Genomic DNA, 19279 nt, shown 5'->3' on the forward strand with positions numbered 1-19279 from the left:
TCAGAAACACTGGTGGCCTTGTAATCCTGATGAGGCTAAAGACCACATGCAGCTGTGAAACTGTGAGCCAGCACTCCCATTTCAACATCAGCTGCTGCACTTGCAACTGCCTCAAGTTGGTCTCGAAGGAGAAAATACCGTTTCAAAAAAAAAGGGAAGAAAAGAATTTCCTGTGTAGAACCTAAATTGGATATTTAAGCCTGACTAATCAGAGGCAAAAAAATCCAAGCAAACAAACAAGCCTTGTTATCACCTTAAACACAACAAACAGCAGGTTCTGGGAGAATATGTAAAAGTGGAAAAACACACAGTTTGAGATAAAGACAGTTTAACAAGCAAAACAAAAAAGAAGAAAGAAAACCAAAATCAAGAAAAACAAGTGGTGAAAAAAAAGAAAAATAGATACTCACCACCAGCCAACTGATATCCAGCCAGTCCCCAAGCAACAACAGCCCTGATAACCTCCTTCTGTTCCCCACAAGCTTTTGCTGCTTAGTATGATGGAATATCAGGTCATATGGTGGTCTGGGACATCCCTTTTGCCAGTTGGGGTCAGCTGTCCCAACTGTGTCCCCTCCCAGGTTCTTCTTTGCCCCCAGTCTGTTCACTGGTGGGGTGGTGTAAGAGGCAAAAAAGACAAACACCACTCAGCAATAACAAAAACATGGGTGTATTATCAACACTGTTTTGTTCTCAGATCTAAAAAGTATCCCATCCAAGCTGCTATGAAGAAAATTAACTCTGTCCCAGCCAAAACCAGTACAATCCCTTGTGCAAAATGTGCAATAACAACTGCGTCTCTAGGGGTCTAGAATCCATGCTTAGGCCACAGAGACATTTAATAAACCTAGTGTTATGCCTCACTACATTGCTTTGGGCTGGTTGCCGTGATCAATGTACTTTGGTGTCACCTTCATGGTGACTGCACTACACAGAGCATTAGGGAAGGAAGAAAGAACCTCATTAGGACCAGAAATGCACAGTGATTTCTCATTTTCCAGCTGCTGGGGATGCACATGAGGCAAGATGGGGTGAGAATGCGAGGACATGGTGGCTGCAGTGATGTGCAAGAGAGGAGGATCTGGCCACTGAGACTGATTTTGGATATACTGTCTCTAGCCACCAAGATCCCTTGGATATCGGTGCAGGCAGGCCAGTACATGGACACAGGGGCCTGCCGCACAGGAGAAAACATGTTCATCATTAAATCCTCAGGACAAGAGGACACAGACACATGCTACAGCAGCATTGTGGCTCTCACACAACACTGCTTCTTGGGCAGACAACACTCCAGCTGACTCACTAAAACCTCTGTCAGGAACTGCACAGTGTACCGTACAATGGTGTTACACTTACCGCACACATAGCTGCTGGGTCCCAAACAAAACGGCTGGCTGCAGGGTTGAAATCAGACCCAGGACCCCAAAGGGTATTGGCAATGTGGTTGGCAATGCAGTTGTAACACCAGAGCTGTGCCCATGAGGGCTCATCCCTGTCCACACTACTCAGTAGGCTGGGATGGGCTTTTTTACGGAGGCAGGGAATTAAATCCCAGTGCCGGCTAAAGACAGATGCTGGCACCTCTCCGCTCTGCAAGCTGAAACCTTTATGGGGAGTCAGACAGCTGCAGTCCCTTCCTTTAGCTTAGACATGGTAGCAACAGCCCCAGTGAGGCAAAGCCAGCCCCACAAATCACCCCAAGGACCTGCTGTGAACTACAGACCATTAATCTGAAGCATCTCTGTTGCTAAGCATGTCTGCCTGCTCTCCCAGTTGTTACAAAACACCTCACCTGAAATCTTGGGGAAGCATATAACTGAGTTTGTCTAGTATTTTTAGATAGACATAAACAATGCAAGAATTACTGAATCAAAAACTCATCAGTTACTGCCTGAAGATTCAAATACAGGTAAGTGAAACAGGCTTCCCAGTAATAAGGGTAGTAGAAGTCTAGAAATTATGCCCTATTTGAAGGGTACTGAGGACTACGAACAAAACTTAATGAACAGCATTTGTCTAGGACTAGAGTATATTTTCTTTTCTTCAAGTAAATTCTTATAGTTACCTTCAAGAGATGTTTATTTCCTGACATGAATTTAGCTAATGCACCTGTTTTCATTGTATTTATCTTCAGGTCTGAAGGAAATTTGGCATTACAGTAAGCCTTAAAAAAGGGCAGAAAGAATCATGTCAGTATTTGTGATTCTTTTTGATAAATTATGATATATTCAGCACTCCAGTCATGCTGCTCAGTACTGTTATATTGATTGGTAAATCAATAGTTCAGTGAATATGCGGTTGGAAAATCTAATTTCTGAATTTAGTGTCTAAGCAATCATCTCTATCCATTTTTTGGCATGTCTCTCTGCACTGTTTGAGTGGTTCCAAAATTTAATGTTCTCAACTGTGGTGGCCATACAAAAGGAACTGCACAGAATTGCAAATTCATTACAAGCTGGGCTGGACCCAGCTGCATGAGGCAACATCTCCAACAAGTTTTAGTCAGCTTCACAAGGAGACTCAGTCCCGTGTTCTTCTACCCTTGTGATTAAGGTACAAATTCACTTACCTTTTTTTCCCCTTCCCAGCAGCTCTCATGCAGGCTACAGCTGCACTGTAATGAGGAGTGGGGCAGAAGGGGCATGTGGACAAGTTTTGAATACAGGATGGACAGAGTTGAAGCTAGGAAAGTTGCAGAAGGCAGAGAACAGTGAAGACACATGCAAAGAAAACAAAGGAATAATCTACACGGTGGGCTCAGGAGACTGCAGAAGGTGAAAAAAAGCAAACAGGTAACATGAACTCTGCTTAAAGCTTCTCAGATAGCCAAATGCTCCTCCAAGAAGTGTTTTTGAAGTACACCTGAAGCTCACATGATGGGATGGTTCAGTCAGAGGTGTATTTCTTGCAACAAAAAACAAAAGAGAAGCAAGCTTCTGTGTCAGAGCGGGGGCATGTCAGGCCCACGTATGCCTGAGCATGAGCCACTTCCCAGGCAGGGTCTGATTGCACGCTTCCTTCTCCTGAGAACGCAAGTGCTGAAAAAGAAACTCTTTCTGGGGTAGCAGAGGGAAAACGTTCATGAAGAAGCCTTGGCCCTCAAAGCACCAGGCATTGGAGGAGGGACACGTTGCCTCTGTGCTAAGCATCTGTCTCCGCAACACGAGGGAGACCAATCTGGCTGCTTTTGCTGACAGCAGGCACTTGCGGAGATCAGTTTGACCCACACTGAAAGAGGTATCTAAGATATGGATAAAACCACTCTATGGACATGCTTGATCCATCTTCTTTAGCTCTGAAGAAACCCAAGCAGCTTGCTTGAAATAGGCACAAGGCATGCATGGGACAGAGGTGTTAGTGCACACCCTGAGTGTGAGTTGAGTGGAAGGTGACAATTGCCGCCTTCTCATCCCTGCACCAGGGGATGGAGGTTGGACCTTCCAGCTGCAGCATGAAGCCCTGGGCACTCACAAAGGCTGTTCTGCGTCCTCCACAGCTGGTGGAGGATGGAGAAAAGGGGCACAGACAAAAGTGGCAGCTGCATATCTTTATGGCTACTTGTACACAAACCAGAATTGGTGACCACTGCAATAAACTGCACTACTGTTGTTATTATTTCTTTTTTTTTTTTTTTTCCCCAGCTGAAATATGTTTGAAAACTAAGAAGTTGGTGATAAATGTCCTGGAAATGTCCATGACATAAACCAAATTTCCATGACATAAACCAGTTGTTGCTTCCCAAGACTTGGGAACCTCAGAAAATCTTGTGCTTGCTTAAGTAGGCTAAGGACAGGTTTGCCATTCATTTCAGTGAGGCCATTTCACACTGGGAACTTGTTCGGATAATGTGCTGTCCTGAGAAATCTCTTCAAGAATTACAGCTGCACCTATTCTGTTTGTGCATAAGTTCTCCTCTGAACTCAGTCCTAGGGCTGTTAAACTCTATAATTGCTCCATTATTTATATATTTAAAGCAAATTAATCAAGGGTTAAGTAAAGATGATAAACAGCAGTAAGTAAATAAATTTTGTTGCTGCGATTTCCAACCAAAACTAAGGAGTTTCAGAACTGGAAAAATTACACTCAATGTGAAGACACTGACATAGGGAAAGCTGTGTATTTTTATTTCTGGTCACAATTATATACAGCAGACTCCATAAGAGCTGGAGAAAACCATGTCCTTCAGTACTCTCCTTTCCAGTGTTTTAGTTCAGTAGAAACCTGATTTTTCATTCTGGCAAAATGCAGAAAGTACTACTAAACAATAGCATTGTTTTAAGACTTTCAGAGAGCCAAACAGTGCATTGTACCAACACTCATAGGCATGAAGAAAAGAAGATTTTCATAAACCCTTGGTGTTTTATTTAGTCACAAAGCAAGGACATGCCTGTAAGGAACTGAAAATCTATTCTATATTTAGCATCAGCCTAACAGGATAATATGGCTACGGTTTACTATTCTCAGAGAGATAGAGTTTTGCATTGTTTCACTGCAAAGGCCAAGCTCCTTAAATAAGTTGGATCTTGCTGCTTTTACAAATAAGCTGTCTTAAGGTCAAGGGAAACAACTTCCACTTTCTTCTTTAGGTAGTTTGTTATCTTATGCAGGTCTAATGTTGCTCTGAGGAAGCCAACACAAATTAGTCTGCTTTCCCTGTTTTAAAAGAATGGGTGCTTGTACCATTCCGCAAGACAAAGATGGATTGCAGCCATCTATTACAGCCTCAGTATTTCCCAAGCATTATCCTTTTCATAATACAATTCATGTTTACAGGAGTCACAACCATTCTATAGAGAAAATATTTAACTTATAATAGTTCTCTCTGACTTGCCCTAGCAACTTCTCTCCAAATCCCATTTGGGGAGAAAACCGAGAGCTTCATGTAACAGTAAAATGCAGCAATGTTCCAACCAGGTGCAGAGTATAAAATGAACACAACCTGAAGTTTTGGTATAGCCTAGCTGTGACCCAGTTTTAAACAGATCTCCAGTCTTCCACCTGCAAATAATACAGGAGATGTTACATGAAATGCATAACATTTTGATGCCAATTTTTAGAAAGAGTCCACATCTAATTTCATTTTTTTAAATATGCTAGAATATTGTCATCTGTGAATGTGAAGCTGTGAAATATGAATCTGAAATCTGTCAGCTGCTCATCAACATACTCATGAGAAAAAAATGCAAGGCTAAGTTTTGGGGAGGAGGTTGCAGAGGGCGAGGGAAGCCAGAAGGCAATGAGAAGCCACACGTAAACCAAGCTCAGGGTGCTTCCTCAAGCAGCACTGCAGAGCACTGCTTGCATCTAGCTGGAGCCCACTCCTGCATTCCCGCAGAGCCGGCATGTGACAGATCTCTATCTCAGGCCAGGAATCGGGCACTTCTGCAATTTCAACATGTCCCAGGGATATTTGGTTAAGCAGGAGAGAAGTGCTGGTAACCCACCCGCTGTGCTGGCACACCCGCTACGTAACCAACACCTAACACTAACATCTCAGAATTTGCTCATGAGCCAACTTTCAAACCATCATTAAATAAATTGTCTCTTTAAAAATTAAATAAATAACAAGTATTTCCAAGGGGAAAATAATGCATTGTAAAAATATTAATATTACCGATAACTTTAACCTCATAGAAACATTTGGGGGTTTTGTAATTTCTTCTCACTCAGTATTCAAAGGCTCTATTATGGAATCATTCAAGCCACTGCTTGTAATATAGCATATTAATATATTCATTTTCTCTTTCTAGTAGCAGTTTTCCATTCCAATTTCCTTTATCTGACTTCTGCATGATTTATTCTGATGAGAAAATGCCCTCCTCTTTCATATAGTTAATTCATTCATGACTTTTAAAATTCATATCATCACATCAAATATGCTGGCAAGTTTGCTCATGTCAGATTGGTCCCTTCCCCCTGTAGTTGTCAGTAACCCATCTGAACAGAAGCTTCCTTAAATTTCCTTCCCTTTCAACAGCGTTAATTTAATCCAGACCTTTAGTAAGAGAACTTTTAGGAATAATAATTTTTTCACACACAAAAAAGCTCCCTGACACACAGTGTTATACTAATTATCATTAGCTGCATGCTTCTTAGCAATTCTGGCACCAGTTTACAGTACACACCTATAACACTTGTAATACAGTGCCTCAAAATTTTCTGGAACAGCAAAGTTTTCTCAGTGCTGAATGAGGCTCCAGAAGAACAATAACTGCGTTCAAAGCCCAAAGGTCCCATAATCTGCTCATCTCCACAATACATCACAGCTTTTGATCTCTGCACCAACCCTGCTGTTGCACTAGTTTATCTTTTAGAAAGATGTTCATCTTTGACACTTTTGACTTTACAATTTTAACGGGTGTACAAGCAACAGTCTTTTTGGTAAATTGTCTTAATGGATGCATTGCTTCTAAATTCATTGCTTATTTATCTAGTTTTGACTTGTAACCTTCAAGTCTTATACAAGGATTATATAAGGTTTTGGACTCTTAAAGCAGCCCAGAAATGCCTGTAACCTCCCCTTGGTGAGTATTTGATTCTGAAAATACCCACACTCACAGCATCTTCCTCCTTGACCCAAAACTCTTCCTCCAGGCACAGTTTTGCTTCTGCAGGGCTGAAGTCCTCTGGGGGCTCAGACAGATCTTCTTTGCGTAAGCACATTGCACTGTGAGGATGCCCTTTACCTACTTATTGTTAAAGGATGGCCAGAAGAGGAAGTGAATGTAAATGTGCTGCCCAGCCTTTACATAGTGAAGTCTAGGTTCAAAGCCTTCCTCAGTCTGAGAAAGTTAAACCTTGGTGGCCTACCTTCCATGAAAATGCATTTTCACCACAACTTGGGACCAGAAGCTTGAGAAGAACAGGAGGAGGCTAGTCTCTGACAGCTGGTGGGTAAGCCAAGTCTTCCTCCTAGAACAGTCAAATTTGGGTTGTAGTCCCAAGACACATGAAGAGGTAACAAACTCACCATCAGCTTGTCCTCCAGATGTGTTTTAGAAGAAAGCATTTAAACATGAGCTTGGTTCTCTAGGGGAAAAATAAGTAGCTGCAATCAGTATATTCTGGATTCAAGCTCCTGTGTTAGTGGAGGTCCATCCAGGCTCTAGCTCCTTACCATCCAGAGGCAGTAGAAAATGTCAGACACCATCTGGCTGTCAGTGTTTTCTACAGTCTTGCCCAACACATAGTACCACCTTGTCTGCCTCCCATCTGGGGCTCCTCACCATCCCCAGACAACAAAGCCAGACAACTCTCACCTGCGTGACTGGAGTTGGCTATATGCCGTGTCCACTGTATGTTGTCTTCATGTGGGTGCTGCTCACAGATCACAGTACAGACAACTTTTAACCTTTGGGCAAAATCAGCACATTGAGCTTTTGTGGCATGTTAGTATAACACATTTTCCAAAACTTGAACACCTCTTGATCCTGTTTTCTGGAATCTTTCTTACATTCCAGCACCTCTTCCAAAATACTGTAGTAACAGCTTCTCAGATCATGTGTACAGCTGTACTAGCTCCCTCACCCCTCTCAGACACTCTGCTCATGTATTCGGGGATTTCACTGGTTGCCCCAAATACAGTATTGGATTAGGAGTTTTAGGCAGCCATTTATCACCTCTTTTTTAGGTTGACTTCACACCAGGATGCAATAAAACTGCAATGAGTATGACGATAGCTAGCCAAATTACAACTTCTACACAAGGTATGGGGTCATTAACAGGAAGGATGATTTAAAATTGTTTTAGTAGCCAGCTCATGCTAGTTTTTGAATTAGCTCCTCATGTACCCCAGGAAACTGGTTTGAGAATTGGGATGGCCAGTGGCAGGCAGGGGACCGATACAACTAAAGAAAGCGCATGAGCCACTTCAGAAGATATGTTCCAAGTTCCTCCCCAGGTCTTTTGCCTTTTATTCTCCAATTCAGGTATTACATTTCCACTGGTTTCCACCAGGATTGTGCATGCACCTTGACACGTTCACAGAAGTTCCACGATACAGAGTTTCACAACTGGGACAGGTCCCTGCAATCGGGACACCAGGGTGACAAAAACATTCTGGAGAATTTCCCACTGAATAGGGTGGAGAGAACATAATTACCACATCCTAGCACTACAATGCCTCATAATAAACATAGAATAGACTAGATCCATTTATCACAAAAATCACAGAAAATAACTGATCAAAGAATATCTCTTGTATGTAAAATATACATTTGTAAGATATAATTTTAATACACCTTTTATAGTTATTGATGTTGGGTTTGCAACACTGAACTTGAATGGAAAAAAAAATAAAAAAACCCAAAATAGACTTGCTGCCAGAATTTTATTTCTTATAATACTTATAGTTTGAGGTAACAATGAAAGACTGTGTGCTGTGAACAAAGTCAGTGATGTTTGTCTGCAGTCACATTTCTGTTATCAAAGTGAAAAGTATACTTAAGACCTGGCATGTACACTAGAATTCATACAAATATAGGTCATGGCAAACTGAGTACTTATGCAAACCTATTTTGTTCATATTTGTGACCATTGCAAAATATACCATTATTATGACAGAAGTCAAGACAGATGAACTTTACATCACTATCATTATTAAGTGTGTGTCTTTGTATGATCCACAGCACAGCTTACTGCAGGAACCAGGAAGTGGGAACAGGGGTGTGGGTCTTTGCATGGAGCCTTAGCAATGATGACTTGAATTCAGCTTTCCTTGATATAGATAAAAACTGATATTCCATGCACACAAGTTTTATTTACAGCTGACTCATCAACAATGACTAGTCACCCCTTAGTCTGGCAGCAGTAATTACAAGCAGTCTTTAATCTTCTTTAACAAGCTCTACTTCTCATGTAAGTTTCAGTGACCTCCTCAAGGCGCGAGTTGTTTATCAGGGCCCATTCAGCAGCAGCAGTCTCTTTCCAGTACAGTCCTTGGTATGGCTAAATTCCATTGTCCCTTTTTCAGCAGTCAAAAATCCATGATAAATTCTGTACAACACTGTAGTTAATATAACAGCAGCACCAGATATTATATTAATTCCTTTGCCAAAAGCTGTTTGCAATTATCTCTCTATTGACAATATTTTACCAAAACTAAATCAATGTACATCTCTAAATATCAGAAATGTATACTTTGATAAATACATTATTGTACAAGAATTCTGACATGCAGGTCATGCTATTGGGCTAGGCTATATACAGAAGAACATGTTATATGCTCAACAGTAAGTTGTATTTCTTTCCCTGACAAAAAATAAAACATGACAATCAGATATTATTCAACAATCTCAAGGATCTCTTAAGATTGTAGTTGTTATGGTCTTTCTCATGTAGTTCTAAAACTCTACAGTTTAGGGTATTTTTTCCTCACCAGCCCAGAACATCAAATCTGCCATTGCATTGGTCCTGTTGCGTAATCAGAGGTTAATATTGAATGAAAAAGCCACTAGAGGAGACACAGTTTCAAAACTGTAATGAATGCTGGTTGCTAGAAGGAAGATTGATGCAATAGGCAACCGGTCAGTGCTGTAAAGCCACTACTAAATCCCACTGGAAAAATCTTCAGAGTGCTCACATGAGTTAGTCTAGACAATACTAACTTGCACTTGAAAAATATATATATTTGTATCTATACACATAAGTATGGTCCATATGAAAAAAAAAAAAGGAGAAAAGGAGAAAAATGTCCTTAGTTAATCTTAAAAGATGGGGGCATTTTAACAGTATCTCTGTGCTTTATGGAGACAGATGGAAAATACAATAGACAGGTTGCAAAACAGACAGACAGACAACATATAGGACAAAGCACCTCAAAAAAGACTGACTGGAGAAATTTGTGAAGCTCATGAGCCAGAGGTATAAGGCTGGTCAAAAATCTGACTTGAGAACTACTCCCCTCTTACAGTAGTACAAAAAAGCCCCCAATAGTCTTCTCAATTTTACTTGGTACTCAGCCTCTGAAAAGGTTGAAGAACCCTGGAGTAGAGAAATTACTACAGTACCAAGCAGCACTTGCTAGCTTAAAATTGCAAGTCTGGATGGCGTTTACCTTTCTTGCATGTTTTGTGCCTTCCCCAAGCCATTAAGAAAGAGATCTGGCTTCTGCTTGCGTGTAACCAGTAATGACAACCTCTTTGCAGTTATCTGTGTGCAAACAACCGAAGACATTCAGAACTCTGATACAGCAATCCAGTACCGAAGTAAGTTAATCACAAAATAAAGCCATTTATAAACAAGTAGATTGTTAAAAAATAAAGGAAAAGGTTAAACAAAGAAAAACAATCCCACATGCAGACCAGTTTATCAGTGCTTTCATTTCAGCAGGATGGTACAATGTGAGAACACACATCCAGAGCCCTCTGTGGTTTCCAGAGTCGGCAACACTGCTTGTCAGGTGATGGAGACAGGATGGTCCATGCAAATGAGCAGACCCTTCAGAGCAGACATCTTCATAATGGATTAGAGTCACAAGAAATGAAGGTTCAATGGAGTGACTGATAATTAATTGGAAGCACGTTATTTTAAGTAAATATCCCTGAAAATATGCTTATTTATTGAATATACTGGCCAACAGCATTCACTAACTGTCTTTTTATTGCCACAGTAAAGTAGAACCATGTAGTAGATAAAAGGAGAAGCACTACTTGGGTAATCTTTAAAAGCCAAGATAAAAATCTTCAGCTACCCAAGTGGTATTTCTTACTACTGACAGTTATTACATGCAGGAGTTATACCATATTTGTGGAGTCTATGGTTAACGCTACATTTATTTCCAATATGTGGTAAACAGTATTTGAATTAACGCTATGTAGCCGGTTGATGCCATCTGGTTTACAAGATGGAAGGAATGGGAGACCGAGAGCGCCTTAGAGGACAAGGTGAGCTGTAGGGTGATGTTACTGGAGACAGTCGCAGAGCATTGCCTGTCAAGCCAGCTATGTTGTTTAAGCTTCGAGATTTTTCATAGCCTTGTATGAGAAAATGCACAGACATCAGTTGAATTCAGCCAAAAAAATAGACAAAGACAAACAATACAATGTAATGTAATCTGAGGAGCTATCTGGGACTCAGAGGGAATCTGCCTGCAAAAGAACTCAATGCTGAGAAGCATTACTACCAAAAGATAATAATCGATAAAATTGTTCACAAATTGACTCAGCTATTCTTTCTCAGAAAATTAAACAGACTGTCACACAAGAGGTCTGACCTGCTCTCCCACATCCCATCTTGCACTCAGTGCTGCTCTGTTGGCTTCATCAGGGTTGCACAGAGTGCAGGGTAAAGGATCCCAACAGGATTACTGGGCGAGCTATCTGGCTAAGCATAATCAAAAACCCATTAAGACAGACTGTAAAAATTGTTAGAATTATATAATCTCCTCTGAACTCAAATCCTAATAAAGGATATTTTTTCTTTAAAAATAAAGAAAACAGACCCCAGATAAATTGTATACGGTATGTGTAAATCACTTCTGCAGAGGATTGAATGATAATATGCAAAAGAAGTTCCATCCTCAGAAATATTAACCCCAAGACTTAGCGTCTAATACTAAAGTATAACAAGATAGCATATTAAAGTATAATAAGATAGCAGAGTTTGACATATTTGCAAACGCCTCCTGATTGGCAAGTTTAAAACACCATATTTGTGCTCCTTCTTCAACTGACTCAAATGAAATAAATGGTATTAGTCCACATACGTAAGTAGTAAATAATTAAACATTAAATGAGGCAACCACATAATGCTTCACAATTTGGAGAGAATGTTGCATTTGCAGAGATTTCTGTTCAAATACACTGTGAGCTCTAGCTACCTACTTTTTGTGGCATATAGATTGTTTTTACCTCATAAAAGCTATGCTGTAAAACAACGGAAAAGCATTGCTATTCACTGCATCACGATCTTCATACTTAAGGATCTTCAACAGCACCTGAATAAATTGACTTATGAAGAAAAGGCTCAGCCTATCTGTCTGGAGGGAGATACCAGCAAGGAAATACAATGAAGATGGATATGGATACGACCTCACTGCTCAAGTACATGAACACTGCTTCACTGCAAGGATGAGAAGTCCCATTGACTTCAATGGCACTACTTATTTCCTTGAAGACAAGTATGCATTTAAGCATTTGGCAGTTTAAGACATTCAGGTATGAAATGCTTACAGTGAAATACTAAGGCTTTTCCCACAGAAACTCTAAAATGCAAATGACAATACAGCTAAACATCACACTAGATGTTACCAGACAGAGAGTTGTTAGCATCTCCAAGAAAAAAACATATTTTATGTTCTCCCCTAATGGCAATTAACATATTTCTTATGTAGTCAGAATTGCATACTGTAAAACTATACTTTAAGCAAATGTATAACCTCATGTCTGCTAAAACGTTGTGCAGTGCTCTCTCCAGATTGCAAGGGCACGCTAGACTGTGATGCTTCACAGGCTTCTGGTACATTTCAAAAACAGCCTCCAGCTTCTGAGTTTCTATCAGCATTTACACAGATTAGAATCATGTTTGAAAGGGGAATCAAGGGGAAGCACAATGCTAGTGTATATATTTAACCTCTCCTGTAAACATAAAGCTTACAAAAACAATCAAAATAATCCAGTAGCCTTTTATTACACAGAAAGTAGGAAAGTATTTTTAAAAAATATTTTTCCTGCAACTTCTTTTCTAATGGTGAAAGCAAAGAACTGATACAGGAAGGTGGTAAAGATGATAAATAAACCAAGAACTCCTAAAAAGTAAAAAACAGATACACAAGAGGAATAGAGGTATGATTCCAACTTGGTACTTTCCAGGTATTTTGGTGGGGTTTGGATAAGCTCCAAATCAGTGTCATCTTAGAGATGGAGATAAGGAGCAAATGCAAAAAAGCTTAAAATAAATGATAATTGAACACAACTAAGAAGCAAAAAAGTAAGGAGGCAAAAGAAAGGGAAAAATAAGATGAAAAAGTAGTAGACTTGATGTATGAATTAAATTCAAGTATTCAAAATCATTTGGATGTTACCTGAAGATGGTTTCTTCTCATGAGCTAACCTCTCTATATAAAATAAACTTCAAAGCCAATGGCTAAAACACTTCAGCCTAGACTAAGGTTACCATCAGGGCCAGTCAAAAAGCACATTCTTCATTAAGAAACTGTCAGTTCTGAACTCAAGCCCTATTTTTCTAGCGAAAGTTATGAAACAATTTTCTCTTGAATCTAGATTTTCAAATGAAAATGTTCAGGTGATCCCAGTATAAAATATGTTTTATTGTTATATAATAAATATTATTAAGATTATATATGATCGTTACATGTTACATTGTTTTATTGTTATATATTATGTTCTATTTCTTTAGTAGCTGATGGGTAACTTATTATTTCTGATCTGTTGTAATTATGGTTACTGCCAAGTGAACAGTGCTCAAAACATTTATACTAATATTCCTAAAAGAAGTCAAGAACCTTATTTTGCAAGATGCCATGGCAATCTGCCTTATTCAGGTGTTCCTGACCTCCTCAAAGACTGGACTCTTACCATTAGAGGTATTTTAAATAATCTTAGTCATCTAGAGTACAGCGTGAGACATACACCCAGTGGAAAGCATCTTAAATCTGTGCAAAAACATGTTTTCCACAAAGTCCCATTTAATCTAAGCATTATGTATGGGAATATGTAAACCACAAGAGCATAGAGGCACTCATACTCTTTACTAATACCATACACATCGAACTCTGGCTGCATATCTGATTCACAGGTTTAACCTACTGAGCTCATGCTTTTGAAATGTAAAAAGAGCATTTGCAGAATAATATGAGAGAATTCCTTTAGGGTCTATGGCTGGCTGGGACAGCTATGTTTGCTGAACATAAAGGATGGTTTAAAAAAGAGGGGAGGACATGGAACACGGGGACGGCAGAAAAATCTCAGCCAGAAATATTTGTCCAGGGCCACATGGCTACTGTATATGAACTCTGAGGTGAACGACTGCACATCAGCACTTAGGAATGTTAAACTTGTCAGAATGATACAATTTGCCATGAAACCAAAGCAGTTCTTATCTAAGGAAACGGCAACACTTTTACTGGCACTGCTGATTTTGGGGCTATGCTCTCAGGTTATTAGGTTTGTATCACGCCATCAGTCACATGGGTGATACATATAACGACAGAAGGTTTCGAAAACTTTGCCTGGGGAACCCAATCCTACTGAACAGTGAGTAATGAGATTGGAAGAGGCTGAATAACTAGAAAGGCATTTTTAGCACCTTGCAAGATCAAACACTGTTTACTGTAGTTGAATTCTGGCAGGGGTAGACAGTTACCTCTTAGCATCAGTGGTGTACTACAAAGAGGAAACATTTTGTGGCACTATAAACTCAAACTTTTCTTTGAACACATATAAACAGCATCTCATTATATGCTTTATTGTGTTCAGACCAAAAACATTGCCTACTTCTGACATTTCAACCTTTTAAGTGTAATTTATTCAGCTGTAATTTTTACTGACCTAAGTGCAGCCCAAAAATAATAAATAATTAATTTTTCTTTTATAATGACAAATGGTATTGAGTGATGAGTGGTTGAATGAGCAAGGTCTGAATTGCAGGCTTTTCCATTAAAGATAAAAGACAAATGAAGACACAGGTGAAATGAGGGTCCAACATCAAGCACATTTGTGAAGACTAAAGGAGATGAGTGTTTCTAAAAGGAAAGCAGGAAAAGAATGACTAAGAATAAATATAAAAGATACATTGTGAGCACAGTCTTTCCTTTTAGAGCATCGTGCACATCATTTTACTCTGATTGCTTTTCACAAGCACATTGCTGAGTAACCTTTTACGATCTAATGAAAGAAGTCCATACCTTTCCTGATCCCTCCATCAGTAGCACACGTGTAATCACCTGTTGTCAGTAGGAAACATGTTCCCCCTCTTCTGTTTTTGTCTCTTGTACTAGAGCGTCTGATGGGAGGGAGCCTTTCACCAGCTGAGAGTGGCTGCTCACTTCCTGCACTGTCTTCACCTGATAACACTGGTTAAAGCACCATGCCCATTTACAGACAATAATGAATGAGGAAATGAGACATCACAAAGAGCTTATGCTGAATGCTGGATATTCCCATCACTCAAAAAATAGTTATAAGGTAAATCATTAGAAGAAAACAAGATTGCAATTTACCATTAATCAGTACAAAATGTCAAAAAGTATATTTTCTATTCAAGAACAATGATCTTTTGACTTCCCTGTTCTTTTAAAACTCATATAAAGTTATACTAAACTAACATGAAATAAGAAATAATCACATCAAGGCTCAGTTGGTTGCCTATTATGTACTGCAACTTTTCAGGGTACAGCCAGCCTTGGATATTTCAAACAAGTATTATATTGGCTATCATTTCTTGCTAAACAAGAGGTCATGTTAGTAATTTTTGCTTAGAATATGTTGTTTAGTATAGTTTAAAAGACAACCCCTCCTCTAGGAGGGTTAAATTTTCAACATCTGGCACTAAAGCCTGTTTAATAACACAGTTTTCATTTCTATACTTCTCACGCTTACACTGCTTGTCATCATAAGCACCCAACATTAAATTCTGTCTTTGGTCTGTAGTTTGTTTTGTCAAACAGTGAAACTCTTACCTCTCCTGATTTGGCACTCCCAAAGGACTCTCCTTAAAAATTGTCTACTATTTCAGATTCAGGCGACACTTCAATAAAAAATTCTCTGCTCAGAACAGCATATAACAGATACTGGCATGTTATCGACTTTAGCTTTACCTTTTGCATTTAAACCTGAGCATGTGTTTTTATGAACTGGTAATGCAAAGGGCTATACTCAGCCTTGAAGTTTTGCACAGAATTCCTAGTGGTGCTAATATTTTTACCAGAAATAAAGCTACAGTGCATGATGTGAACCGTGGCACTATGGAAGAGAAAGTTAACACTTTAAAATGGCTCCTTTTTGCGTATCTGCTTCCTCTCTAACTTCAAGGATTATAACACCTTGTAAATAAAACTGCAGACACACAAAAGTGTCTCTTTGCTCTGATCACACTGAGCCTTCTCCATGCCGAAATACCTTTAGTGGGACCTGGTGGAATGAAAAAGCTGTTATCATTAACACTTTGAAGATATCTGAAAGTGTGTATCAGTCAAAGCACTGTAAGACTAACTATATTCCACCCACAGTGTGAGTCCTTTCGAGGGTTTCCATCCTCTTAAATATATTTAGGATGTTCAAAAAGCTGTGTTAACTTTGTCTGCAAACGCTCACTTGGAGACTGAAACCAAGCTTCTTTAAACATAAATGTTATTCAGTAACAGAGCAACAGACCAAAGATGGATATTGTTCAGAGACTGATTTTTCAGACTCTGCTTTTTAAAAAATAAATTTCAATTACTGAATGACACTAGTCAGGGGTGGTTTTGCTCTTATTATTCTTTAGCAGCTTTCCAACTTTAGTCTACTGACTGGTACGTGAGCTTTGTAATCAGATTGTGCTTGGTTTAAGAACAAATACATTCAAAACTAAACAAAAAATCCTTGCTGCTAAAAAGTTTATTTCAATTATACTGAGAGATAAAATTTACTCTAATTTGAAGAGACATGGAAAACAGGGGCAGAAGCTATCACTTGATATGCATTTTCATAATTATGTGATTAGCACAAAATACTCCTTATCCATCATTTGGAACTCTAACAAATAAGATAGATACTATAAATCATAAACATCAACACTAATAATGATGATGTTGCTAGGGGCTGTTATTTTCATTTTTCTTGACAAACTTTACATCAGCTACTCTATTATCATTCAATTAATAGTAAATATCATGCAATGTCTCATCTAACACAGGAGGTTCTTCTAGCCAGGGAAGCGGAATGCCAAATTGAAAGAAAGCTAGAAATATAATTTCTTCTTATTTCCTTTGAGTGCTGGGCTTTTGATGTAAAGCACCTGCTCCTTTTAAATGACTGCTTCTTTGTAGGATCTTGCTTAACAGGCCACGATGTGGCACAGGCAAAGCTGACACAAGAGACAGACACTGAGGCAAAACACCATGGAGTCCAACAGGGTGGGACACGGTGGCTGCTCAAATAGTCACAGTCATGCAGAAAAAACAAGAAACATCCATATGACGCAACAAACAACGGGCAAAAAAAAAAGTTGATATCATCAGCAGGAAAGCATTCTCAACAGAGCAAGCAAAACTGTATAGACCAGCTACAGAGAGATTTGGGAACATCACTATACCTATTTTATCCTCTATAAGACTGACACACGCAAACACTGGAGGGGAGAAGGGTGGGAGCTACATCTTCTCCTGGCAGAAAGACTGGCTGCTTTCTGAACCTTATCGAACATACTGGTCTATAAAGTATTTTCAGAGGACATGCATTTCCAGTGGGGTCCTACCTGATGATCTGTTGTGCTCCATCAGCTGGTTGTCCTTGCCCAGGCAGATGTCACCCTGTGTGCTATTGCAGGCCATGTTCAAGTCTGTCTTGCAGAAGGTGGGTGAGCTGGCTTGAGGAGCGGGAGGGATGTGCTTCTTCCGCTTCCTTGGCAGTTTCTGCTTTGCCATGGCCAGGGAGTAGTACATCCCAAAATTGTTAACTATCACAGGCACCGGCATGGCTATGGTGAGCACCCCCGCCAGCGCACACAGGGCTCCCACCAGCATGCCTGACCAAGTCCGTGGATACATATCCCCGTATCCCAGTGTGGTCATGGTGACCACAGCCCACCAGAAGCCAATAGGGATATTTTTGAACTGTGTGTGCTCACTCGCTGACGGGTCATTAGGCTGGGCTCCCACCCGCTCTGCGTAGTAGATCATAGTGGCAAATATCAAAACACCGAGTGCCAGGAATATTATCAGCAGCAAAAATTCATTGGTGCTGGCTCGCAGAGTGTGACCCAACACCCTGAGGCCCACAAAGTGCCGGGTGAGCTTGAAGATTCGAAGAATCCTCACGAACCTTACCACCCTGAGGAAACCAAGCACGTCCTTAGCAGCTTTGGAGGAAAGCCCGCTCAGGCCTACTTCTAGGTAGAAGGGCAGGATGGCCACAAAGTCAATGATATTCAAGAGGTTTTTGATGAATTCAAGTTTGTTGGGGGAAAAAATAACACGTACTAAAAATTCAAATGTAAACCATACCACACAGACTCCTTCGACGTATGTCAGGGCAGGATCTGTCTCGATTTCATACTGTAGCACAGCTTCTGTCCCATTGGTGACCAGCTCAGTTTTGTTTATAATCGTATTGAAAGCCTCATGTGTTTCCAGGCAAAAGGTTGTGATTGAAACTAAGATGAAGAATAAAGAGGCAAAGGCGATGAACTGAAATGAAAAGAGGGAAGAGACATGAGAACCACACAGCTCTTCTCATTAATACTAACAATGTCAGTGATTATTATAAATCAGTACATCTTTTGTGATTCATCCGCAAATGATTCACAAATTCATTTGAATAAAACTTTGCATCTAGGCCATAGGAGATCAGCAGACAGTTCTCACAAATAATCTTGGAGCAGGAAAAGCCTTGGTGATTCATAAAGTGGAAATAACTCTTTAATCTGTGCTAATTCCATTCAATTGTCAAGGTACCTGAAAAATGGGGCTGTCCCTAATGGCCTTGAGATTATGGTTCAGGAATTCACACCTGGCCTGAAGGGTACCTCAGAGGGTCGCAGCGGCTGATCTAAACACCATGTTTCCTTTCATCCATTTTCAATGAATCACAAGCACAGGATTTTTACTGACAGAAAATGCCTTCTGTGTTACGGGTAGAGTTGGTTGCACAGCCTGTTATGTTCACAGTCATCCACTGCTCATACTCTTAGGCAGGATATGAGTATACCTAGAAGAACCTCTCTTGCTGCAGTGCCAGAGCTTTGCCAGTGTGTTAGGATCCACAATCCTGCTATCAAAGTTACAAATCCAGGACAATCTGAACAAACAGGGAAATACAAATTCAGTTCTATAGAGGCCCATGAATAGATGAAATACAGTTAAATAACCTGGTCACAGTCCTCACACAGGATTGTTAAGGACTTAAAAAACATTTACTGTCTGATCTTCAACTCATTCAATGCACAGTCAAGCATTGAAGAAAAGAATGTCCAGGACAGGATCTCATAAAAACTAACACAGAGACAAGCAGCTGGGGCTAATAAACTCTCTTACACCCAGTAAAACTTGCCAAATGAAAAGGTGTTTTGAGGGCAGTTGTTCCTTTGCTACAATGGTTGACTTCTTTTAAGTGACAATACA

General features: G+C 39.8%; 1 protein-coding gene across 14 annotated transcripts in view; it reads right to left on the reverse strand.

Moving 5' to 3' along the window:
- Positions 1-7878: 7878 nt before the first annotated feature.
- Positions 7879-19279, reverse strand: part of KCNC2 (potassium voltage-gated channel subfamily C member 2) — a 99951-nt gene continuing 88550 nt past the window's right edge. For 3 of the 14 annotated variants that reach the window (XM_030480104.1, XM_030480102.1, XM_030480103.1), the window contains exons 3-6: positions 17416-18346; positions 16957-17088; positions 14864-15031; positions 7879-10973 (exon numbers count right to left, since the gene is read on the reverse strand). In XM_030480104.1, coding sequence (XP_030335964.1) covers positions 10837-10973; positions 14864-15031; positions 16957-17088; positions 17416-18346 — 1368 coding nt within the window. In that variant the 3' untranslated portion in view covers positions 7879-10836. The remainder of the gene's footprint in view (positions 10974-14863; positions 15032-16956; positions 17089-17415; positions 18347-19279) is intronic. The other 11 variants (XM_030480114.1, XM_030480112.1, XM_030480111.1 and 8 more) reach the window with 9 other exon arrangements.

The sequence above is a fragment of the Strigops habroptila genome, chromosome 3, assembly GCF_004027225.2.
Source record: "Strigops habroptila isolate Jane chromosome 3, bStrHab1.2.pri, whole genome shotgun sequence".
Taxonomy (NCBI): Eukaryota; Metazoa; Chordata; class Aves; order Psittaciformes; family Psittacidae; genus Strigops; species Strigops habroptila.